At 38.2% G+C, this 26,211-nt stretch overlaps 1 protein-coding gene across 1 annotated transcript in view; it reads left to right on the top strand.

Moving 5' to 3' along the window:
• The window catches only part of kansl1b (KAT8 regulatory NSL complex subunit 1b), an 87,942-nt gene that overhangs the window by 12,521 nt on the left and 49,210 nt on the right, over positions 1-26,211 (top strand). Inside the window, exon 2 of the mRNA XM_067412697.1 lies at positions 7,355-8,636. Coding sequence (XP_067268798.1) covers positions 7,444-8,636 — 1,193 coding nt within the window. The 5' untranslated portion in view covers positions 7,355-7,443. The remainder of the gene's footprint in view (positions 1-7,354; positions 8,637-26,211) is intronic.

Raw genomic sequence — 26,211 nt, 5'->3', positions numbered from 1 at the left:
AAAAGAAACGTGTAGAGGCTCTAAAAAAGCTTTCTACAAAGGCTAAAGAGTCATAGAAAAATTGAGGCCTTCTTTTGACATGAAAATGTGCATGCTGCACATTTAGCTATTAAAATTGGGTAAAAATGCATCCACCAAATAATTAGTTATTTTTCATACTGTACAAAAAAGTTATTACAATAAAATGTATTTTTTTGTTCAAATAAGTTGTTATGGGTCCTGCTTTACTGTCCGTATTGATCCGCCACCAGTTTGTTCGGCGCGGCGCGGCGGGGGTGGGGTTGGTCTATATTATAAAATATGGTATATTTTCCTGCTTTTTTGTCCTTAGCCAATCACATGCCTGAGTATTGCAACCAAAGGTGGTGTACTAGACGCTCTGGACTGTGCCCGAGGGGTTTGAGGCCCAAAGCTCGGTTTGATTGACAAGTGTGAGCGGTCCGTTCCGTGCCCTGGCGCGGTTCGTTTGACCGCTTGGAAGAGAAGAGCCAGAGCGCGGTTAGGTTAGGCTTGAGTTCGTTACGCATGCAGTGTGAGCGCTAATAGCTGTGTGCATCCCCATAATGTTGACTACCACTTTATGCATGTTAGCTTGTGCTGCTTGTCGGTTGCATATGGTATCGAAAAAAGTATTGTTAGGAACGGTATCAAAACTGAGGTATCGAAATTACCACCGGATCGAAAGATTTTGAACAATACTCAGCCCTGTTGGTTGGTTGGTTAGTTACACACACTCCAGACACATTGATGTTCAAACACCATGTAAAAGTGAATTTTACATAATGTCCTTTTTTCAAGTAATTTTTAAGGCTTAGGTGTATTTTTAGCCTACATGAATACTCGATTAATCGTCAAAGTATATAACTGATTGCTTGATTACCAAAAAAAACATTAGTGACGGCTTCATATTGACCATGTTGCTTTATGGTTAAATTGTCAGCATATGACATTTTGATCAGTTTTCAACCACTTTTTTTGTAGGATATCTGCTCTTGTAGGTGTGGTTTCCAGGTGTGGTTGTTTTCAAGGGAAACTGTTCTTAAGAAAAATATAAATATGCTCAGGATTGTTCTGTCTAGTAGTTCCTTAATAGAGATAATGGTTAAAAGAGCTCTGTGACAAGACTCCACCCCACCCAGGAAGGTTTGGATCTTGTATGGCTAAAGGTCATGGGAACTGCACTACCACCACATTGGTTGATATATCAGTGGAGGTGCATGGCATTCAATACCAGACTTGCGTGTTCAGTTCCATACTACAGGAAGTCATTTTGTGATTTTTAGTTAAACAAACTGAAACCGATTGAAAAGATAGAGAAGTGTATCTTAGGGCTGGGCGAAATGGAGCAAAAAATATATCTCGATATATTTTGCTATATCTCGATATACGATATATATCTCGATATCTTTACAGGAAAAATAACCCCCTAAGAACTACAGCAAAAACAAATATGCCAAATACCACAAATTCTTTTTTTTATTATTGAAGTGCAAAGAGGTAGTCAGTTCATGTAGGAACAAATTGCTTTTGCAACATTAAAAAAAACTCCCTGATTACATAAATAATAATAATTTAACTGTAAAAGAAAATAAATAATATTTTCTTCTTTTCATTTATTTCATGCTTTCAAAAGATGAATCAAAGACTCCCTTTTTTACACTTAAAGTAAACAGTAAGCATTTTGCAGAAAGATGGGGGCATGACTGAGATATAAATAAACTGATTTTGTATCAAAGTTCAAACAGTGATGTTTGTCATGAGTTTGACAAAATTCAAACTCATCATGCAGGCTACACATGAGCTGAATTTCACTTCTTTTCCAGTTACAGAAAGAAATATGAATGTCAGAAGGTAGGCTATATGATAATAATATACAGTACAACTGACAGAAGAGCACTGTGTCTCAGGACACCCGGGATGTCGCGTTTTTCCCTCTTGGCTAAAACATGAATAGACCTATTCATCATAATCCCGTGATAAAGCTGACAAAATAATAATAGTAATGATATTGCAATACTTTATAAATGTTTTCAAATGATTTGCGATCATTTTGACATTTTAACCGAAAACCATGCGATCAGTTAGACACAAATCATAAACTGGCATGATTGCGACCGCGTCTCGCACCAGTAGTGTCAATCACCTGACTGTGGGTGAAACTTGCGCTTTGAACTATGATGAACATTAATATTTCTTTATGAATTTTAGCAAGCAGTTGTGTTAGAAGGAAAACATGGTCTCTAAACTGAGTCCCGAACAACGTGCACGCTTGTCAACATGATAACTAATCCTCACCTGGTTGTGGAAGCAGCCGTGTTCAATGAGACGACACGCGAGGGGAGGGGGAACAAAAGCAAGAGGCGGGAGGCGCGCGAGCGGGAGCGAGCACAGCACAGAGAAGGCAAACAAGCAAAGTGGCGGAATCAGAATTAAATATAAACAATATATCGATATATACGATATGTCCAAATCCATATCGAGTTGAAAAAATATCTCGATATATTTTAAATATCGAGATATCGCCCACCCCTAGTGTATCTTAACCACTCATTGCACTGCTAGAAAAGCAATGATATTAGTTATGTTCATAATGTTTTTGCATATAACAGGACTGCTGTCATGGCTAAAGGGGCTTGCTGTAGTTTAAAGCATGCTTTTCCCCCATATGCTTTAAGTACACACACCTTACCGGTGCAGTGAATAATAATAGTATTTTGAGTATAGTATTATAAGTCTCTTTGTTGAATCTGAATGAATTAAGTTAGAAACAATGGCTAATTTGTGGTTACCATTGAATAACTAGAGTGGCCCTGTTATTTATTTATTAATATTATTTTAGTTTTTGTTCATTGTAAAACCATGGTTCATTTGATCTAGTCACTGTGTTCATAGTACTCAGCTGACACGTTTGTTTGAAGGGCAGCATTGGACAGGATGTGGAATAGTTTTGTCAATAAAATAAAAATAGCCCTTTTGTCCGATTAATCGAGAAGAAGAAGAAAATCAGCCAACTAATCGATTATCAAAATAACATTAGCTGCAACACTAATCTGCTTACATACAATTGCTTATTTTACTGCATCTTCCTCGGGTGTGATTTGACCAGTAGATTCTGTACTCATTCAGAAGATGCGTAATAGCGCCATCTAGCGTCCAGTGGAAACAGATTCTGCGTTTGGCAGGGAAGCGTTTTCTCACAAATAACGGAAAATCCCAAGTTAATAAAGGAGTCCAGACACTTAAATTCAGTCTACACACATTTTATATTTTAGAAGAGGGAAATATATACGTGCGCTATGGTTGTGACAAAAAAAGTTCCTACGATTTAGGTGACGGCATATTTTTTTGCCTAACACAGTTACTACACTGCCTAAACCTAACAGAGACCTCAAGCGACCATTTAAACCACCAAATACTGACATGTGACACCAGTATGGTAGTGTTGTTACGATACCAAAATTATGACTTTGATACGATACCAGACTAAAATACATCGATATCGATACCACAGTAAAAAAAAAAAAAAAAAAAAACAGATATGAATATGACAACAGAACTTATTAATCACTGTTTTATTTTTTTTACTAAAACTTCACTTGTCCTGCAGTTCCTGCCCTGGTTTTTGCCCATCCCCTCCTCTTATTGCTGTAATAACTACATGCCAGTGTGAACATCCTTACAGAGATCACATTATTGTCATTCACTAACCTTTCACTTCTCAACAGGTTGGGATGAACAAAATCTTATTTTATGATACGAGTAATTTAATATCTTTTAAATGTAATCTTATAATAGATTTTAATTGTATCTGTTTTTAAAAATAAGCAAAACATGCAAATTACAAACAATATGACAAAAACATTACTTTATTTTTTAGCTACATTAGATCTATTTAACAGTAGGCAAGTCAAGAAAGAAATTAAATAATCAAATATAAAAAATTGCTTACTTATTTTTCACTCTATAATTTAACTATACACTCATTCTTAATAAATATATTTTAGTTATTTAGCCAAACATGTGGTGGTTTTCTATTTTTCATTGTTTGCTTAACCTTAATCACAGAATATTAGGTCTGGCTTAAGACCTGCACTGATATAATTACCTCAGCTGTACACGGTCACTAAAGACATATCCGACTGAGTTTACCTGAATACTCACCAGACCATGAATTTTTACATATTTTTGACCATTCAAACCCAAACAATAATCCGCAAAAGAACTGAATGGCGAACGCATGTTTGTTGTCTGAAAGGCATGTGTCTGTGCTTTAGGTCAGAGTCCGGCAGCACGAGCACGTCCCGCGCCACGCTTTTTCTCCTCATGCGCACATATTTCTGTTGCTTTCTTTATGCACTGCACGTTCATATTTAACTCTTCTGCTTCCAATGTTTAGTGAACGGTGGAAGCAGAGATCTGCCCACATGTCATAATAATCTTTCATAGTGCAAAAGTATTATACCACAGAGCGCCACAAAGCGCGTATGCGCATCCCGTATCCCATTTCGTCGTGTTGACTGTCGTAACTGAACGCAGCATGCAGTTTAAAGCTGAATGGAGAGTGACTGACCCGCAGCAGAGAGAAGCGCATTGACTTGAACTTTAATGACTTATATTTATCTGTACTTCACATTAAACTACAGAATGGTTTCAGAACACTTACAATATAGTGCACAAATGGTTGATGATGCTTTATAATGTTTTTGCGCCTTTTGTGGGGCACTTTAACAATAACACAGAATATTATAAGCACAGTATCGAATTTGGATCGGTCCTGTCTGACCGATACCCGATCCGACAAATAATGGCTGATCGGAGCCGATACTGAGTAACGGATCGGTGCATCCCTAATAATTAGTATTATTAGTAGAGGCATATTATTATTATTATTATTATTATTACATAGAGAGGTAGCTAAATCTACTGTACAACAGTAAACCCTAATATGTTTCTAATTCCTTCACGTTAGACCAAACTTATTTTGACAGGTTGCCATGAAGACCTTTGAGTGTCTGTATTCATTGTATTTTATCAAATGAAATGGTACATTTTCATGAAGTGATGGTTCATGCCTTCATGTCCTTATATAGTGACACAGCAGTTGTTTGTGCGCGTACGCGTGCCCGCGCATCAGCGCCCGTCATTCACACAGAACAGTAGAACATGCAGGAGTAATATTTAAATAGTATTTTGCAGTTTAATATTCACATACACTAGTATATTCGGCTACAGTCTGGAGCCCTGTGTTTAGATTAACACGCAAGCGACTGAATGCAGCTGCGGGTACCAGATATACTTGGGAGTCAGTACTACAGAAATTCTGGTATCATCACATTTTTCACAAGGAGATTGCAGTTTGTGCATTTAGTTTTTTCTCGTTCATAAAGGATGAATAAGTCCACATGAACGGCATTATTTAACTGGAAAATACAACAAAGACTATATGTAGTACATCAATTCTGCGTGGTATTTTACATTCTCGCCGAACTATGCACAAACCTGCTGAACTATGCACAGTACAAGCTAGGGCTGCACAATATTGCAAAACTTTTATTGCGATTTACAAAAACCATTTCAACAGAATGAATCATTCTAGAATAATAGGGGTGATTGTGTAGGGAAGTGAATCTACAGAGGTAGTAATAAACAAATTATAAGCAAAGATAAATACAATAGAAGAGTGCCATAGAGTGTTTTAAAATCTGCATGCCATTTTTGAATGATCTATTCAAATTCAAAGTAGCTGTTTTATTTTGAAAGGAGGCAGTTTAGCCATCTTTTTCCTCCCATGTAATTTATTGTAATAGCCATCTCACAAGACCAGGTGGCATTTCAGCATTGAGCCCTGTTGCTTTAGTGTGTCACCCCACTCCATTTTTATCTTAAAAACCTCAAAACTGTCTTAAGAACCTAGTCTTTGTGAATTAATTTTCTCTTCTCTCAAAATATTCACCAAATGCATCAAGGCATGGCACATCAGCTTGTTAGATTTAACAAGAATGGTTTACACCTAAAGGGTTTTGACAGTGCAGAATGAATTGGTTTATGTTCCAGATTTAGTTATGGTGCTGTCAACTACTACCTGCATTCAAAGTCACTCCAAATGTCACGGTCTGTTGTCATTGTTTTGAGGGTAATAAGAACAGGCTAAACAGTGCTTGACATCACAGAGCTGAAGTCATAGTCTCAAGGCCTGAGTTTTGCATTTACTTGTTGTAGAAATACTTCCATATCTGTATAGTTGGCCTCCGCATGAAACTGTCTCTGTCCTTGTGTCCGGCTCTGCTAGTTTTTCCCTCTTAAGGTTTGACCTACATTGATACTGTGAACCGTTAGGCATTGGTCAGAGTTGTCTGGGTCTGTTTAAATGCGAATAATAAAATGTTACATTCTCATATAGTAATGTATAGTTCGGGCTGGGTGGTATATTGAGTTTGTATGATAGATGTAGATACTTTTTTCTTTTTTTCTTATGATATAGGAAAAAAAATTGTGCTGCAGTGAGGAAATGGCACAATCCTATGTTTTAAATACAGAAAAAAAAGTTTATGCCTGTGAGTTTTTTTTTTCTGTGGCTCTTATGGCAGGTTTAGAGAAACGTACACTGGGAAGATGAGCAGGGTGATGGAGTAGCCTATCTTTGAAAGCCTACACAATGTTTCAGTTTTCTTTTATGTCATGCCAAACATACTTTTGTGCTACTGTGCTGAGGAAATTCACTTATGGCATGTGTCCGAACACTAAGCTAAACAGGCAGAGGTGAAGGAACAGGGCTAAAATGGTCTTTCGTGATGTTTGAATTCTCCACTATAAGAACCGGATAACGTGGAATTGTGGTCTCCAGTCCCGGCAGCCAATCACACACTCCAGAGGCACGCTTCTACCTCAGAACGAAAAGGATGAAATTGTTCTGAAAATGCAAAAATAACCAATTTGCAGTTATTGGTAAAAAAAAAAAAAAATTTACCAATAACTTCCTGTGTTAGCAGACTGTCCATATGTTCACATCTCAAAAACATGTGTTTTGGGGTTTCATGAACCTTTAAGTGTTTCATGACGCTGTGAAGACATTACATGTCTCATTCTGATGTTGTGTCTTTATGGGATGTGTGGTGACGCGCTCAAAGATTCCAGAAAATCACTGGCAGTGAGAATGTGACAAATCCCAAATCCCGGGACTCATTATCTCAGTGTATTTTCCAGAAGCTGTATGTGAAAAGGACTTTGCATGTTATCTTCCTTTTGATACTTGAAGTGCAGTTTGCTTTTTTCTGCTTCCTGTTCAGTCAGACCATGATAAACCACTAAATGTGTCTTCTGATGTCTTGTTGTTTTCTTTTCTTGTTTTTTTCAGGCTGTCCCCTGGAACAGTGGTGGGTGGGTGGTGTGGAGCTGGCCTCGGCACCGGGAGAGGCCCCCTCACCCGCCCCCTCCCAGCGCTGCATGGCTGCAATGGCGCCCGCTCTAACCGACGCGCCGGCCGAAACTCACCGCATACGCTTCAAACTGGCTCCGCCCTCCTCCACCCTCTCCCCGAGTGGTGTGGAGGAAAGTGGTACCACCAACCATATCCTTGTGTCCAGTAACGGTGCAGTCAAGCGCAAGGCCTCAGAGGAGCGCTCCTCTCGTGGGGCCGGCCCCTGCAAGTCCCTCGTTACCTCATATCACTGTTCAGATGTGACCTCTGTGTCCTCAGCAAAAGAGTCTCTCAAGCTGCAAGGTGTTCTACTGAAGACGCACAGCATCCTGCCGAGCCTCATACCACGCAAGCACCAGGCTTTAGAGCTCTCTGAAGAGCAGCTAAAGAGCATCATGAGTGCCGGTGGAGGAGGTGGGCCATGTGGGCCACCCACCTTCCAGGGCGCAACTGTCAATGGTGTGACAAAGAAAGTGACTAAACCGACTGAACGAGACAATGCAGTGACCTTTAATGGTGGCCAACATAGCGTCGAACAGGATTTCTCAAATCAGACACAAATTGCCATTGCTACCAGGGGATTGACAACGAATGGTCCTCTTCGAGACTGTGTGGAGCAACACCAACTGTCATCGTGTGAGTCCCAGAATTGTCCCAGCAATGGAGAACTTGCTGCAACATCCCCAACCTCCATTGCACCTTTCATAGAGGACAAAATCTCAGACTGTATGCCGTTAAGCAGTGAAGATCAGTTGGCGCACTCGCTCACTACACAGCAAGACCACTTAGGTGACCTTGGGGTGGAGTTAAGCGACCGTACACAGCACAGCCAGAGCAGACAAGGGGAGATCGAGTCACGGCTACGGCGGCTACGCAAACGGCTGCAGGTAGTGCAGGCCAAGCAGGTGGAGCGCCACGTGCAGCAGCAGTTGGGCGGACTACTCAAGAGCACGCTGGGCACTCTGGATGCCAGGCGGCCAAGGGGCCGTTACGGCGACACCGCCCTCACCCCTCAAGAGAGGGACGGACTGGGACGTTTTTTGAAGGGTGGATCCATGCCGGCCGAATTAGAACGTCTATCCCTGAGTTGTACCACCAACCTGCGATCTGCCGAATGTGCTTTCGATTCCGACGCCACAGAAAGCAGCTCAGGAGGAGAAACGGATGTGGAGGAAGATGAATTGGCTCGGGTCGACATTGAGCAACGCCACATTCCTCTGTGAGTACTGACCTTGATTATTACCCCGATAATGTGAATCCAGATGGTTTGATAATGGAGTAATGATGTAGGATAAGTGCTGATGCAGGCTGGGTGATGTAGTTTCATGAAATCATTGTGTTCTCACACGGTAATGAGCCATGATGTGACGGATTCAAGTGGCTGTTGTACACCTCTGTGCATTTGTAAGTGTAGATTTGTTCTTTCAGTTCAAGATCACATTGATTGCTTTTGTTACAGAGGAATTGTCTTGATAATGAAGCAGGGCTGCACGATTAATCAAAATTAAAGGGGACCTATTATACAAAATGAATGTTTGAACATTCATGTGTGTTGGCAGTGTGTGTACACAACCACCCTATAATGGGAAAAATCCACCGTTTTTTTTTTAATTATTATTATTTTATCACATAAATCATAAACACTGTCTTAGTACAGTCTATTTGCAGATTCTAGCAATTTGACGTCACATTATGTAGTCCCTGCAAGACACGCCGATTTTCGGTAATGCGATATATCACCATAATGAATATGCACAATATTATCATGGGCACTTCAAAATATTGTAAATAATTTATAAAAAATTATAAAAAAAAAATTATAATGCACTCAAGAATACTTTGCCCATCAACCGTAAATGCTCAACACCGCTGTATTTTGCGTCAAAGGGACACACGCACTCAGAAGTCAATGAGAAGCACATGAACGAGTGAAGGAGACGTCCTGATGAAGTGCCGCTCAATGACAGTACAGGGCGCTGATGAACTCTACAGCTTACATACAGCATTTTTTTTTAATAGTACAGAAGACAAAAGCTTAAACAAAAAATTATATTAATAATTACAAATCATATTTTCCAAAATTGTTCAGGAAATAAACAAATGCTATCACTTAATCACCACAAATACTGTCATTTATATTTCATTACTATACTATTTTATAAAAAATCCTAAGACCTTTGTAAAGATATGTATAGGCTCCCTGCATGATAACGCAAATCTGCTGTTTTCTGTAAAAAGACAATAATTTTCTTATTTATATTCTTAAAAACTCAATGTTCTTTGTGTGTTAAAAAAAAATCTATTTGCATCTTTAACCAGAAAAGGCGGAATTTGATTTTTGTTGTTGTCAATATTAGGGGTGTCCATGGTTAACCGATTGACCGATTAACCGTTAAAAATTGCGTAACCGAGTGAAACATTTTGCTCGGTTAAGTGACGTCAATGACGTGCCTTGAATTTAGTTGTAATATATGTTTGCACCCCTAGAGACCGCCAGAGCGCTCCCAGACATTTGTAATATCCACAAGAAGAAGTCATGACCAGCTTTCTAAGCGGGCAATGAAGCGGGCAAAGAAAGCGTGGGAGCACTTTAAAAATTAAAGTGTGACGGGGCAAAATGCAAGTATTGCAATGCAGTGCTTACAGCATTTTTCAGGCTATATGTTGCTCCGGAGTATGAGTCGCATCAGTCAAAATATGCGTCATGAAGAGGAAAATAACATACGTCGCACTGGACTAAAAGTCGCATTAGGGCAGAAGCAGAGCGCGAGCCGCGCGCGCTGTGCATAACGGATCAGAAGAAAGAAAGTTTGAAGTGAGAAACTTGTGAATGACTAGAGAAAAGCAGACGTTACTTTAACTGTAATGAAGAAAACAAAAAAGCTGATCGCGGACTGAAAGCAAGATGGCCAGAGCTGAAGGAACGAGTCCACAGATGCTTGAACTCTCTGCCGGGAGAGGCTCATCAGCCGCGCGAGTCAAACGCTGAGTCTGTGTGAATCATTCTCGGCTGCATATTTTACTAATGCCCTAATCGTGCAGGCGCCCTCGCGGCCACTCGCATTACTCGTGAACTGCAGCGCATCTCATCCTAATTTAACGAAACTCAGCGTACGCCTCGCAGACATGAAATAGATCTTAAGTAGGGTTGGGAACCGAGAACCGGTTCTTATGCAGAACCGATACTGATTTTTGAAAAATACCGGAACCGCGCGAAATTCCTGAGTGTCGGTTCCGAAAACGGTTCTGGAGCAATGTGTGTGCGAAGCGCTGGGAGCATAGCCGCGAGCCGCACTCCCGCTCTCTCTCTCTCTCTCACGCGCGCACACACACACACACACACACTGTCTTAGCGCTGCCGCCTCCCTTCCCCTCACGTCACTTTTTTAAAATCCCCCACAGCGCGAGTCCCGCAAACGCGGCGCCGAGGAGCTTGTTTGTAATCCGAGGACCATGGCTCATTAGTTTCGAAATGGTTTGGGTACAAGGTGATCGCGTTGAAAATAAAAGCATTTGTCCAGCGTTATGAGCTCATTTGAAACATTGCCGCGGCTCATTTAAGAAAATAACAACTCTGAAGAGACGCCGCTTTAGTTCGAGGTAAGTTAGTGCTAACAATAATAAAGAAAGACGATCAACACCTTATGTGTTTCCACTGAAATGTAGATATTATATTTCCAAATGTAAGCCCATCTTATGCGGAATGACGCTTCATACGGTCGTCTGCTCTGGCTCTAACCTCGAGTGTTTTAGCCTGTTTACTTTTTGCAAACCTTGTGAGCGCGCAAACGCTGCGACCTCGCCCCAAATGTTTTTATTGGTTTATTAAGTACAAACAGGAGAGTTATGAAACATTGAGTGCGAGGGATATGTTCACTTCACACAAAAAGATTTTATAATGAGACGGCTAACTGTAGTAGCGTTTAGTCCACTGTCTATAATAGCCTAAGTTAATTTAGAGATCACTTTTTTTTTTTAACCGACAACTTTGATCAGTTAACGTTGATACGGTCAACCATGGGTCAAACGGTCATCGGTTAACATCCCTAAAACAGAGAGAGAAAATGTAATAAGACAATTTCAGAGGTGTAAATTTGAACATGTTTATTTTAATTTCCATAAATTCCATTTGGCTCGATTAATCCTGTAATATATGTATAGTACAGGACTTTTTTTTTGACATTGCCAACCTGTAAATTCATTTAAGAGCAAGTAATAAACACAAAAAAGGATTGTTTAAAGTTGCATATTGTGCCTTTTTCCTTTACCACTATTTGTTTAATAATTTTAATGGAACCGGAATCGGAACCGGAATCGTTAGGCGGAATCGGAACCGGAACCGGAACCGGAAAATTTCTCACGATTCCCAACCCTAATCTTAAGAAACTTGAAATGTCTTTTAACAATTTAAAACGAAAAGAAATTGGCTACTCTGATTATGTAATCCATGATGTGCATTTCTCTCTATAGGCGCGTTAACTACGGAGATGGTGGTCGTCAAATTAATACGCTAAAAATAACCCTGACGCACACTATGGTTAACCGAGTATTAACCGCTAAGGGCCTCGGTTAACGGTTAATAAAAAACTTGAAAACGTGCAGCCCTAGTCAATATATGTATATATAATGAAGGTATGTGTTCATCTCTTGAATATCATTATTATTATTATTATCCTTGTTGTTTTTATCATCCTTGTTACACCAGGACTCACGCCCCACACTCTTGCACACATCAAGCCAATCATTCCCTTTCCAATGGCTGCACCTAGTTTAAATGCACTCAAATGGGAAAGGATTTTGTCTTGGGAGGCAGAGAGTCACTTCCTTAGATCCATAAACACAATTTTCTCATTCAGTTATTGGGCCTGTTTTCACCCATCCCAACTTCCGGTTAACAACACACTAGACAAGTGGAGGGCAAAGATAATGTGCTGTTTAACTTCTTCCTTTTGGAATGTTTTATTTTCTTAATGCTTTGTTCTAAAACCAAGTAAATATTCCAGACACAAAGAAAGTAATCCTCTTAATGAGGCAAATCTTGATTATTGATAAAAGCATTGGCACATGAAATGTACGGCCGCAATAAACACCATTTTTGCATAATTTTCCTTTACTTGTACATTAAACATCAGCTCCATCGCACCAGTTCTTCAACTGGTCTTTTTTGCTGCATCATTGTAGTTGTAGTGTCTCAATACCCGAGTGAGACAGAAATGTTGGGTTTTTTTTTTTTTTACAGACTAAGACTGCTCCATGAGGGGATAACCTACATGCAGTGGATTCAGTCACATGACTATTGCGCAAGGACAAATAGGCTTACTTGCAGATTATACGACGAGCATAGTGAAGCTCATTGACACAGGACTGTGTAACTTTAAATTTTTTTTTTTTTTTTTTTTTTTTTTACTTGACCGTTTGCCTTCCACACATCTATACTTCTTTTAAAATGGGATTTTGGTCCTTTGTAGATAATGCAACAGATTCCTTTGTGGGAATACCACATGACCGCATGTTATAACTGCATGCAAGGTCTTTTTGTTAATGGGTAGTTGATTTGTCTTGATGCTTAATCAGCCGTTAAAGCCAGTGTCTTGATGAGCCGAGTTGTCACTTGAGTGCAATCCAAATCAAATCTGCAGTACCTCGTTTGTGTTTTGGTTAATTGGTGGTAAACACACTGTAAAAAAAAATAAAAAGGTTGTTTTTTGTTGGTTTAACTCAAAAAAGTAAGTAACCTGGTTGCCTTAAAATTTTGAGTTTATTGAAATTTAAAATGTGAATTGATACAATGAAGGAAATTTGTTTAATAAATAGAAACTCAAAATATTATTGTATCTGAACCACATAAAAAAATGTGATAAATCATGAAACTAGCACTATTTGGCATGTTTCACTGTGTCATCAGAAATAAAACACACAATTACCCAATATGCTTACAAAATCTTTTAATAATATTTTAATAAAGGTTGTCGAATCTCAAAAAAAATTCATTGTATTAACGCAAAATTTTAATTTCAATGAACACAATTTTTTAAGGCAACTAGGTAACTTTTTTCTAAATCATTTTTTACAGTTCCTCAAAAGTCACTGGTTTTTCATCATTGCTGTATTGGATTTAGCTAGGTAGGCCTAATGAGATATTTTGTTGTTGATGTTGCCTTTTTGTAGATTTTTTTTTTTTTTTGTAAAAAAAAAACCTGCCTCACACAAATTAAAAGTGCTCAAACGCTGCTAATAATTAACCTGAATTGCCAACGTTGGTCCATATACAGTGTTTACATGCATCCATGTTCCTCCTGGAACGAAACTTCACTAAATAACCATGTTTCCATGAAGACCAGCCCCAACATCCATTATGTACTCACAGGGGTAACCACATCTTGCTAGTGTCCTTCTGGTACCATAGGCTAACAGTTTAGCCTTCATTAACTTGCACACACAAGCTGGCGGCATTCATTTGTTTCTGGGCTGTAATCCTGTTAGCTAGAACCGGTTTCCATGAAAAGGTTTTATCGAACTGGTCGAACATCAGACGGTTGTATCTGTCGTGCAGCCTTCTGCTGTAAAGACTCCTCAAGATGTCCTTTTACACACCCATGTATCATTCCAAAATGTTGTGGACCGCAAAAGGAGCCATTTTAAATACTGTGTTTTTGAAACGGGATGTAGTTTTGTATCATTCAGACAGATTGATTGATTGATTAATTGAAAAGATTCTTCACTGATAATGTTACCGGTTTGAAATGAAGTTAGGGTTCGAAAATATTGGTTAAATTGAGTGGAACCAAAACAACTCATTCTAGAGCCACTACACGTTATCTCCCCAATGTAGCCATTGATCATTGTTTTTGTCTCTTGTATTTTAAAGATGTTTGCATTCAGAAGAGTTCTGATGATTTAGGTGAGGAGCGATTAGCGATTCAAGTTGAGTTTAATTTGGTGCGCCATGTTACTTTGTCTTCTAAAGGTTCTTCTATCAATGATCTCTCTATCTATGGATATCAGACTTTTTACTAAAACCAACTAGTGGTCGGGTGACATATCCTCAAGGCCTATGTTTTAAATTATCGGCATCAGCTGATACGTTTTCCTGTTTAGCCGATGTGCCGTAATTGGGACTTTTATTTATTTGAGAGCGCCGAGAACATCTGCGTCTGAGCACACAGCGCTCCCATTCTCCATCATCATTCATTTTTCGGGTTCTGTTTAAAAGTTCTGTCTAAAGCTGTATTAGATAAAACTTTTAAACAAAAAAGTAAATGGTAAATAAAGTATTTTAACGTTTGCTTTTCTATTATTATTTTTCTCTTCTACCTTAAGCAATTCATTTATATAATTGAAACAACTTTGAATATTCAATATTCAACTTTGAATATATTAAACTTCTAATTGGGAAGTGCAGCTGTCACTGGAGACGCAGTCAACAAATTTAAACCCTTGATTTTAAACTATACTGAGATATATTTTGTTGGCCTCTGTCATTTTCATTGTGCTGTATGTCTAGTTTGTGTTACCTTGTCTTTATTTGAAAATATATATATATAATTCTCAGTGCACACATTTATGCCAGATTACTTGTCCTGTTTGTTATTGTTTGCTTTTTTTATATTCATAAATTTTAACCATTTCTTTTATTTGTTAAAAAAACAAAAAAAACAAAAAAAAAACAACTACTGTAATAGGATTGGAGAAATAAGTTGATATTGATTTATCAAGATCAAACCATTTGTTCATGATTAATTTTCAAATGCCTTATTTCAAATTTAGTAAAAAATGAAGTAAAAAAAAAAAAAAGCTTCTTAATTTTTCTGCTATTGGACGCCCTTTTCTCTAAGATACCAGCATCGGCCATCAAAAAATCAATATCGTTCAACCACTAAAACCAACCATAATAAACCCTGTTTCCAAGGTAATGGTAAAAATGTACCTACTCTGTCTTGACTTTTTAACCTTTTTTACATTAAAAGCTACCAACGTCAGAAATTAGACTTTACTCTAAGGGGTAGCGCTTTCTAATTAACTAAATAACTTTTTTACATTTTTCAAAGCCTCCCGATCGACATCATTTCTGGTTTTACCAGTCAACCTTCTATGTCACACAGCTGGCTTGACAAGTTTTTTTTGGGTCCCCTCTCTAATAGTTTTTCACTGTATTTAATTTTTTTTGTTTTCATCTAAGTTTTAGATGATTAATTTCTTACTAATGCAAAAGTGTTCTGACAGACTTGATATGTTGATGTAGTGCTGCTTGATTATGGCAGAAATCATAATCACGATTATTTTGGTCAGTATTGAAATCATAATTATTTAACACGATTTTTGGTGTGCGACATGACGAATCTTGTATCATAAAAAAGAGAAATTTTTATTATTAAAGGGGTCATATAATGCCATTTTTATACTTGTAAGTTAATATGATTCTTTAGTGTCTAAATGAAAACTTTGTAATATTATCATTAGTATTGTAAGAAAACACTAATTTTACCTGGTCAAAAACAGCTGTTTTCACCAAGCCATTCTAGTGCATCTGGCTTTAAATGACAAATGATCCCGCCCCTCCTTAATGTAGGGTGGCGCGAGGAGTCGTTGCCCGTGACAACAGAGGCGACGAGTCTCTGAGAGGACAGATCATAGACCGTAAAAAAGATCAACTCTATCAATTTTAACCGGAGTCAGACAAGATCACAGCTCCAACAAAATTTGACATTTAAGCCTAAAAAGGACGTTTCTGAATGGTTGGTTAACGTAATGTCACTTTGATCTATCGTTATCATGTACTGGCAGGGTAATGTTAGCGCAAATGCTGTGTGTCGATATTTTGATGTAGTGCTGCAGTGTAGTTCATTGAGAGATTGATGTTACACCGAAGGGCCAATAAAATAAAAACTTTGTTTCTGTTAATGTCGGTTTGCCAGTGATGTGTAACGTTATCTATGCAGTGTAATAACTGTTACAACACGATTTATTTTTAGACAGTATCAGACACCATTATAAACCATCTACATAATTAAGCTTAGTGTTAACTTACCACATCCACGTTAACTTTAAAGCCAGCGTACACAGTTTGATATAACACAATAACCATAAACTGTTGTTCATTATAAACGTGAGATTATGAATTATATTGAGAACATCATATATAGAAAGCATGCTGTAATTTAACGTTACCCTGTAAACTTTAGCTGCAGTTCATCGTGAAGCATTTCAACTTCTTGTGGAGGGGCAGCATAAACACAAAGATCTTTATTCAGGAGCAGCTGAATTAAATGTTTGGATTTAGGAACATCAGAATGATTGCTGTGTTCATTATTACACCCAAGAACGGAACACTACAATCGCCCAGTGTCTACTTATACAATGGCGGACTGGAACGACCAAAGACATCATATAGATTTGAAACCTATATGATGTCTATGATAATGACGACATCTTGAGCGCGAGCAGGGCGGGTCTGAGAGGAAACGCTGCTTGTCAATCAAAAGTCGTGGGAGGGGTGTCCGATCGATGTGTGACATCACATGAACAGCTCGATTTGAGACAGGGGAAAACGTATAAGGAGATAAAAAAAAAAAAAGAAAAAACACTTGATGGATTTTTATCATTATAGGATGGTTGTGTACAGGCACTGCCAACACCATTTTCATACAATCAGCTTGTAAAAGTGCATGTACCATTATATGACCCCTTTAAAATTCACAGTTATAGGCTACTTCAGCAAAAACTAATACTAAGTTAGCTAATATGGCTATATACAGTAAAAGGTCCTCAAAACAATACAGAAGGCAAGTAAACCGTCAGCAATAAGAACAAAGAAAGTAATTATAATCCAAATGCACTAAATATACTTGGGCAAATATCTGATCCTGTCATTCAACTTTCTAGCAACTGATCAGTATGTCTATTAAATAGGGTTGGGAACCGAGAACCGGTTCTTATGCAGAACCGATACTGATTTTTGAAAAATACCGGAACCGCGCGAAATTCCTGAGTGTCGGTTCCGAAAACGGTTCTGGAGCAATGTGTGTGCGAAGCGCTGGGAGCATAGCCGCGAGCCGCACTCCCGCTCTCTCTCTCTCTCTCTCGCTCGCGCGCGCGCACACACACACACACACACACACACACACACACACTGTCTTAGCGCTGCCGCCTCCCTTCCCCTCACCTCACTTTTTTAAAATCCCCCACAGCGCGAGTCCCGCAAACGCGACACCGAGGAGCTTGTTTGTAATCCGAGGACCATGGCTCATTAGTTTCGAAATGGTTTGGGTACAAGCTGATCGCGTTGAAAATAAAGGCGTTTGTCTAGCGTTATGAGCTCATTTGAAACATTGCCGCGGCTCATTTAAGAAAATGACAGCTCTGAAGAGACGCCGCTTTAGTTTGAGGTAAGTTAGTGCTAACAATAATAAAGAAAGACGATCAACACCTTATGTGTTACCACTGAAATGTAGATATTATATTTCCAAATGTAAGCCCATCTTATGCGGAATGACACTTCATACTGTCGTCTGCTCTGGATCTAACCTCGAGTGTTTTAGCCTGTTTACTTTTTGCAAACCTTGTGAGCGCGCAAACGCTGCGACCTCGCCCCAAATGTTTTTATTGGTTTATTAAGTACAAACAGGAGAGTTATGAAAAATTGAGTGCGAGGGATATGTTCACTTCACACAAAAAGATTTTATAATGAGACGGCTAACTGTAGTAGCGTTTAGTCCACTGTCTATAATAGCCTAAGTTAATTTAGAGATCACTTTTTTTTTTTAACCGACAACTTTGATCGGTTAACGTTGATACGGTCAACCATGGGTCAATCGGTCATCGGTTAACATCCCTAAAACAGAGAGAGAAAATGTAATAAGACAATTTCAGAGGTATAAATTTGAACATGTTTATTTTAATCTCCATAAATTCCATATGGCTCGATTAATCCTGTAATATATGTATAGTACAGGACTTTTTTGACATTGCCAACCTGTAAATTCATTTGAGAGCAAGTAATAAACACAAAAAAAGGATTGTTTAAAGTTGCGTATTGTGCCTTTTTCCTTTACCACTATTTGTTTAATAATTTTAATGGAACCGGAATCGGAACCGGAATCGTTAGGCGGAATCGGAACCGGAAAATTTCTCACGATTCCCAACCCTACTATTAAACAGACTAAACTCTCTAAATGCTCTAATTCTTATGAGACGTGCTCCAGAAACCATCAATTATGAAGAGACATAAAACAGTGCATACAGTTTCATAGATGTAGTTTCTCACGAATCTGCTTTTGTGGCACTTTCTATGTTTACACACATTAAAATCAGACCATTGCTGCTTGAAAAACAAGCACTGCCAGAAAAATATTCTGACTCTGCATCCTGTCCACAGTCATATGACTCCACCTGTTCTATGTGTGCATGTTAATACGTGTGTGTGGAGAGGGCATGCACAACTGTGAAGTACTTCTGTTGAACAGATGATAGACCTAGTTTTCATCCCAGTCATGTTGATCTGTTTATCAATTTATCCATGGTCTTTTTTTTTTTTCTTTTTTTTTTGTCCAATATCCTTTTACATTATAGCCTTAAATATGATTTACTTATTTGTATTGTAAGTTTGATTTTTATATATACAGTAAGGAAAATAAGTATTTGAAGTATTTTGCTCATCATGGAGGGTTCTGAAATTGTCATCGTAGATGCATGTCCACTGTGAGAGACATAATCAAAAAAAATCCAGAAATCACAATGTAGGATTTTTTTACTATTTATTTGTTTGATACAGGAGCAAATAAGTAATTGAACTGCTGTCTGTCAGCTAGAATTCTGACCCTCAAAGACCTGTTAGTCTGCCTTTAAAATGTCCACCTCGACACCATTTATTATCCTAAATCAGATGCACCTGTTTGAGGTCGTTAGCTGCATAAAGACACATGTCCACCTCATACAATCAGTAAGAATCCAACTACTAACATGGCCAAGACCAAAGAGCTGTCCAAAGACACTAGAGACAAAATTGTACACCTCCACAAGGCTGGAAAGGGCTACGGAGAAACTGCCAAGCAGCTTGGTGAAAAAAGGTCCACTGTTGGAGTAATAAATAACTGTTAATAATAAATATTGAGAAGATTGGATTTGTGTGCATTTGTGTGCTTTTGTTTTTTTGTTTGCGGAATACTTGATGTGGCCCATCCTGAACCCAGAGCTACCTCCAGCTACCTCCATGTATATTGAGATTGAGACTGCTGTCCTATAGAGTGTTTTTAGTTGGACAAATATTTAAATATCTGGCAACCCTTTACACATTCCTTGGCAATAGAATCACCATTAGCTAGTTAATGTTTTTGTATTAGAATCTTCATTGTATTAGGGATGTCCTGATCAGGGTTTTTTTTGCCCTCGTTTCCGAGTCATTTGACTTTTTTGAGTATCTACCAATACGGAGTCCTGATCCGATACTTCTATAATGCATAAAAAAAGTTTATCAAAACTTGTAACAAAAATCAAAAAAAGACTTCCCACTGAGGTGCCTTGATACAGCACTCTGGGAACAGCCTATTCGTTCAGAAATTCATTTCTGTGTCTTACCCTCTCGCTTGAGGGTGTCAATTTTGGCCTTCTGGACAGCAGTCAGGTCGGCAGTCTTACCCATGTTTGCGGTTTTGAGTAATGAACCAGGCTGGGAGTTTTTAAAAATCTCAGGAATCTTTTGCAGGTGTTTAGAGTTATTAGTTGATTCAGATGATTAGGTTAATAGCTCGTTTAGAGAACCTTTTCATGATATGCAATTTTTTTTTTTTTTAAATCATCAGTATTAAAACGATAAAAGACCTGAAATTTTTCAGTTGGTGTCCAATGAATCTAAAATATATGAAAGTTTAATTTTTATCATTACATTATGGAAAATTCTGTAGACTAGACATGCGAAACATTATTGGATAATTCTTATAACTGACATTTCTCTGGGCCAATTGGAGTCTTAGCACTTGCGTCAGAATCTTGAAGCACACAGCGTCAACTGAGCTCGCCATTGAATGAAACGCCTGGCTACCACGCGAGTCTGAGGGTTGAAAGGAAGCAATTTAGTGTTCAATTCAAGCATGGGCGTAGATTACGGGGGATACAAGTGCTCCGCACTTTTAATAAAGTGTATTTTCATCCCCCGCACTTTTACTGGGTCTCACCGATCCAAGTCGACTCGCTCAAAGCAGGATTCGAACCGACGTTACCTGCGTGAGGGTGGGCAAGTTAACAGGGACTAAAGACCACTTTCTCTACCTCGGTTGATTGTGCGCTTCTTGAGGTCACGGGCAAGTGTATTTATACATAGAAACCAATGTGAATACATCAAGATTTAAATTCAGAGACAAAAAATAATATATTCATGACTTATTTTACTCGTATCTAAATATGAGGAGGGCGCTCTCACAGAAAGTCCAAAAGTGGATTAGTAGAAACTTACTGTCACGCTGCAGCTGAAGGAAAACAATCGTTTTGAGATGAAATGCCATCTAAATGTAGGCTATTTATTGACAATAAAGTAGACCTATATCATATGAATAATGCAGTACAAACTGACAGCTTTTTAAATGTTTATCTTCTGCTCACCAAAGCTGCATTTATTTAATCAAAAATACAGTTAAAACAGTAATATTGCAAAATACCATTGCAAATGAAAACAGCCGTTTTCTATCTTGAGTATAGTAAAGTGTAATTTATTCCTGTGATCAAAGTTGAATTTATCATCATTACTCCAGTCTTCAGTGTCACATGATCCTTCACTAATCACTCTCATATGAGGATTTCACAATCAAGAAACATTTTTGATTATTATCTTGAAAACAGTTGTGCTGCTTAAGAATATTGTGGAAACCATGATACATGTTATATTTCTTCTTTTGCATTTATTAAATAAAATATTATCTTTTGTAATATTAAAAATATCACTTGTGATCAATTTAATGTAGCCTACGTCTGATCAACAAAAGTATTAATTTCTCTCTTTTTAATTTTACCACAAATGTTCGAATGGTATGGTTGTTCCCACAAAAAGTAAGCAGCACCATCAGCAATCAAAACTGTTTTCAACACTGATAATAAGCCCAGTGATGATGATAAGCTATGATATATAAAAAATATTTTATTAAATCCAATGGTGTTCTATTCCATTAATTAAATTAAAAAAAACTCCCACAAATCCCATTTTACCGAATCATAAATGTGGTGTTGTACAGTTAGTTATATCACCTACCATTTTGAGTTTGTGCAGAGCGGCCCACATTAGTGAGTACAGGAAATGAGAGATCTTAAATTGTGGCACATTGTGGTTTCCGATACACGCATAGAGCATGAGAGAACAACAAACTCTCAGACAGCAAAACACAGACAATGATTCTTGCATGTCATCTGTCGTGGATCCCAAACTGCAGAGCATATGTGTCATTTGTCCACAGATATTTGCTATAGCCACCAACTGGATGGACACATTGATATGTTGAGGGTGTCATCAGGTATGGAGGGATTTGGGACTATATTTGTGTTTCTTTGTAGCCATAAGCCAATAGCAGAGAAAGATTGACTGTTTTTTTTTTTTTTTTTTAAAGGGCAGACCCAGCTGTGCGCTGTTCCCTCTGCTCTCAGGCCTGTCATGAGGCAGCTCTGTTCTGCTTCAACATTGTCCTTTATTTACATAAATAGAATGTAAATCTGTTTTGTTTTTTGTTTTTTTTATGCAGAGGTCTTGTTTATACATGGACTTGAATCTGTAAGATGCTGTTAGAGCTATAACAGAGGATAAGTTCACCCAAAAATGAAAACACACCCTCATGTTGTTCCAAACCTGTGATTCATTTTATTTTATTTTTTTAAACACTAAAGGATCAATTAATGGGGGACAGAGCTATCAATGTCTTTTGAAGCTACGGTATCTTTGTGTGATAAACAGGCCATAGTATTTGACTTCAAGTTGTTAAATATTAAATAGTAAGCTAAATATTTCACCCCTGCAATAGAGTGGTGCAGGTATGATGTCACTTTTTAGGCAGACGGTAGTTAGCATCACACTTGTTTCCTCAGGGAAAATCCCAATAGGATTGTCCCATAGGTTTTTGGATCATCTAAAAAAAAAAAGCTCTGTGATTAACAAAAGTTTATGAAGTTTGCACATTTTATCCAGCAAGAGAATTATCACAGATGAACATAAATGCAGTCCGCATGACCGCATAAATGCAGTCACCAGAAATAGAGGTAGGCTGTGAACTACACCATCCCGGAATTTCAGTGTTAACATTACTCATTTCCGACAACTCTTTCAGTTTTTATCTAGAACATTTAAGTAAGAATAGTTTGTAAAGGTCCCGTTCTTTGCGATTCCATCTTTCAAACTTTAGTCAGTGTGTAATGTTGCTGTTAGAGCATAAATAATACCTGTAAAATTCTAAAGCTCAAAGTTCAATGCCAAGTGAGATTTTATTTAACAGAAGTTCCCTTTCAAAGCTTACAGCGTACAGCCGGTTTGGATTACATCCCTGCACTTCCTTCTGTAATGATGTCACTAGAACAGTTTGTTGACTAACCCTCCGCCCACAAGAATACACAAAAAAGGGGGCGTGGTCTTGTTGCTCTTCCATGTGAAAAAGAGCGCGCATTGAGCGCGTGCATCTCCCCGTTATGGTAAGAGGCGGGACCTCTCCGGTCAACGCGCACTAAGCTGCTGTCTAATCACAACATGGGAACCTGTTGTGCCTGTTGAACCCAAGACCTTATTTCAGCCATTTAAACAAAACCCGTTCCAAAAAAAAGGTGACTTTGGGACGAGGGAACCAAAAATGCTAACTTGCTTCTGCGTTTTGGTAGCAAGCAATGTCAAAGTAATGTCATACCTGCACCACTCTATGACTGTCAATTGCTGTAACCGGATCTTTGAGTCTGTTAGTTAAACGCGAGAATCAGAGCAGTCCAATCTGTGAAAGAATAATTCAGGTTTTGAAATGTCAAGTGATTCATTGAAAGAAGTCAATTCATTAAAAGATTTGTTCACAAATTGGACATGGCTACTTCTCAAAAGGAAACCAGGGTAGATGTCAAGATGTTCAGCAAATAATGCCTGTTTGTTATACAAATTCTTATATTTTTGTGTTACATGGAGGGGAAGACATAAGGGTGAGTAAAAAGCTAAAATACCCCTAGCTTCTGCTGTTTTTTTCCGTCTATTGCAGTCTGTTGCATGTATATTCTGTGATCTCTCCTCCATCCATCCGAACGTCTACCCGAAGTCTAATTGCAAATGATTTAATTTGCTCTTGCCCACTGCTCAAGCACCGGTTTTTCTGTTTGAGTATGCATCTTAACCATTAGTGTAGAAACGGTAAATCAGCTCTCAGATGAATATTTAAGGGCATCCTTTTAAAAAGCACTGCTTTGAAACTGCCAGCAGCTTTTTCCATCAGCCCTGCTGCCCTTTGGGCTGCGGGATACAGCAGCCCACCATCTCTTGTGTCTTATTGGTGATGGCAGAGCATCTCTGTGGAAACCATGTAAAGCCGTGTTTTTGTTTTTTTTTGCTTTTCACCTTCAGCTTAGGGATGGGCGGCATATTATCGTTTGCGATTATACCAGTAAAAATTGTCCCCATGATAGGAATTAGTCTTGCTGCAATAATAATGATAAAGCCTCGTTGGTGGCACGAGTGAAAAACTATACGAGGAACTACCGCTACAATCTGTGACCTGTACACACGGATATATTTTTAATCACTGAGCACTTGGAATGAGCGCTCGAGATATCAGCTCTTTGTTGAGCGATCCATAAAGCATGCCATTTTAGTTCATCTCGACGAATGCACAGTGTATTTGACGCACAGTAAACGCTCACTGTTTCTCACGCGCTCAAAGAGAAAGCAAGAGTCTTCCATACCACACAGAATTGATGTGCTACATGTAAACAATATTCTTTTTTTCTATTTTCCGGTAAGATAATGCTGTTCATGTGAAAGGATTCAGCCTTAATGAACGAGAAGAAACAAATGCGCAAAACGGCAATCTCCTTGACTGGCGCGCACCTATTAATGTCGTTTTGATTAATGTGGTTAATATTCATAAACCCAGCAGCTCATCAATCATTTATACTGTTATTTTTAGAATTTGTAGCATTATCTTACCAGTATTAATGTTTTTTTGTTGTTGTTGTTGTTGTTGTTGTTGTTTTTTACAGAAATAAATGGCCAACAATAGTCCACTACTAGGCTAACCCTAAGTTCAGTTAAAATAACATTTATTCACATGTTTTCATTTTCACGCGATTACCAAGTTTAAGTTAAAGTGACTTTAGTTCTGTCATAATTTGCATTTCTTTTCTTTTTTGTAATCTGAAGACATAGTTGGTATTTTACTTTTACTGTTTGCACTATATTTGCCACTTTGCACCAGGAGAATATGAATAAGTACAGAATCAGGGTTTACATTTCACTCTTGTCTGCAATGAATAAAATAAAATAAAATCTGCAATAAATAAAGATTTCAATTATTATTGTTTGTATTGTGATATTTTCAGCACAGTTGCACTTTTTAAACATTGCCTGCACTTTCTGCAATATACCTTTTCATTTCTGAAAAGGCTGGTGTTTGGATATTTTTTCTTTTATGTAATTTTCTTTATTAAGGAGCCCATTTGATCATGGGTACGTTTTACTTTTGATCATTGTTTTTCTGAGGCTCTTAAGAATGCTTGTAGCCGAAACATAGGGAATGGTAGTACTAAATTTGTAAAAAATGGCCATATTTCCTATCCCTACTTCAGATGTACACCATGATCTGGCCGTCTGGCGCTCAGTCTGGACTCATGTCAATGACCTTTCAGAGCTACAGTTATGTTGCAGTCGGAAGTGTGTTAGTACTACCCTGCACTTAGAATGAAAGACTCTGCTGCACTGAAAAATTGATGCTTGGTAGTTTGTGGAGTGCAAGTGTGGTTAAATTGAGCCACTACTGTTCTTTGATTCATGAAATTGCTTGACAAACGTCCCACCCATTCTTTTGATTCTTTTGAAAAGGACATAACGAAGAGCTTGTTTTTTTTTTACAATTTTATTATTTATTAGCGATTGGTTATGATTCATGTATGATCAATTGTCAATTTAATGAATAAAACCTATCAATGATCGATTTAAGTAAGGTTTTTCGGCTGATGTGCAAAACAAATGCACCAGACACAATGAAAAGTTAACCAAGCGCACCATAGTTACATATAAGGCCCAATCCCATTTCTACGTGTTAACCCTTCCCTTTCCCCTACCTCTTCATTTTGTGTGGTCTAGGGCTGTCAACAAATATTCTGAATTCGAATATATATTCAAATAGTAAAAAAAAAAAAAATTGAAGGTGAAAATTAATATTCAAATTAATTAAATTAATAAAAATGCCCGTAGTAGTAGAGGCGTGGCTGTCTGCTTTGCTCATGGGCGCGCTCACGTGCCTGAGGGTGACAGGTCACAGGAGTCCCACTGTCAGGCACGGCAGAAAGTTGATGCGTCTTGCATGGAAAATGGCAGAAAGTGCAGAGCCCAACTCAACCGTAGCAGAGAAAGCGATTTTAACCCTCCAAAATCTAAAATGTCTGGAAGTTCTTTGGATTTTGGTCTGTTGGAGGTAAAAACTGTTGAGCTGCGAGATAAAGTTGTATGTAAGCTACAGTTAGCGTATCCATGCCTCATTTTATTTAACGTTAAACAGAAACATTACTAAAGTGTAGGCTACTGTACTGTACTGACTGAATAGATATTGCATGAATAAACGATAAATGCACTGCTTCCA

Source organism: Pseudorasbora parva, chromosome 2, assembly GCF_024679245.1.
Source record: "Pseudorasbora parva isolate DD20220531a chromosome 2, ASM2467924v1, whole genome shotgun sequence".
NCBI classification, from domain to species: Eukaryota; Metazoa; Chordata; class Actinopteri; order Cypriniformes; family Gobionidae; genus Pseudorasbora; species Pseudorasbora parva.
The sequence above is the reverse complement of the archived record's forward strand: the minus strand, read 5'-3'. Positions and strand labels throughout refer to the sequence as shown.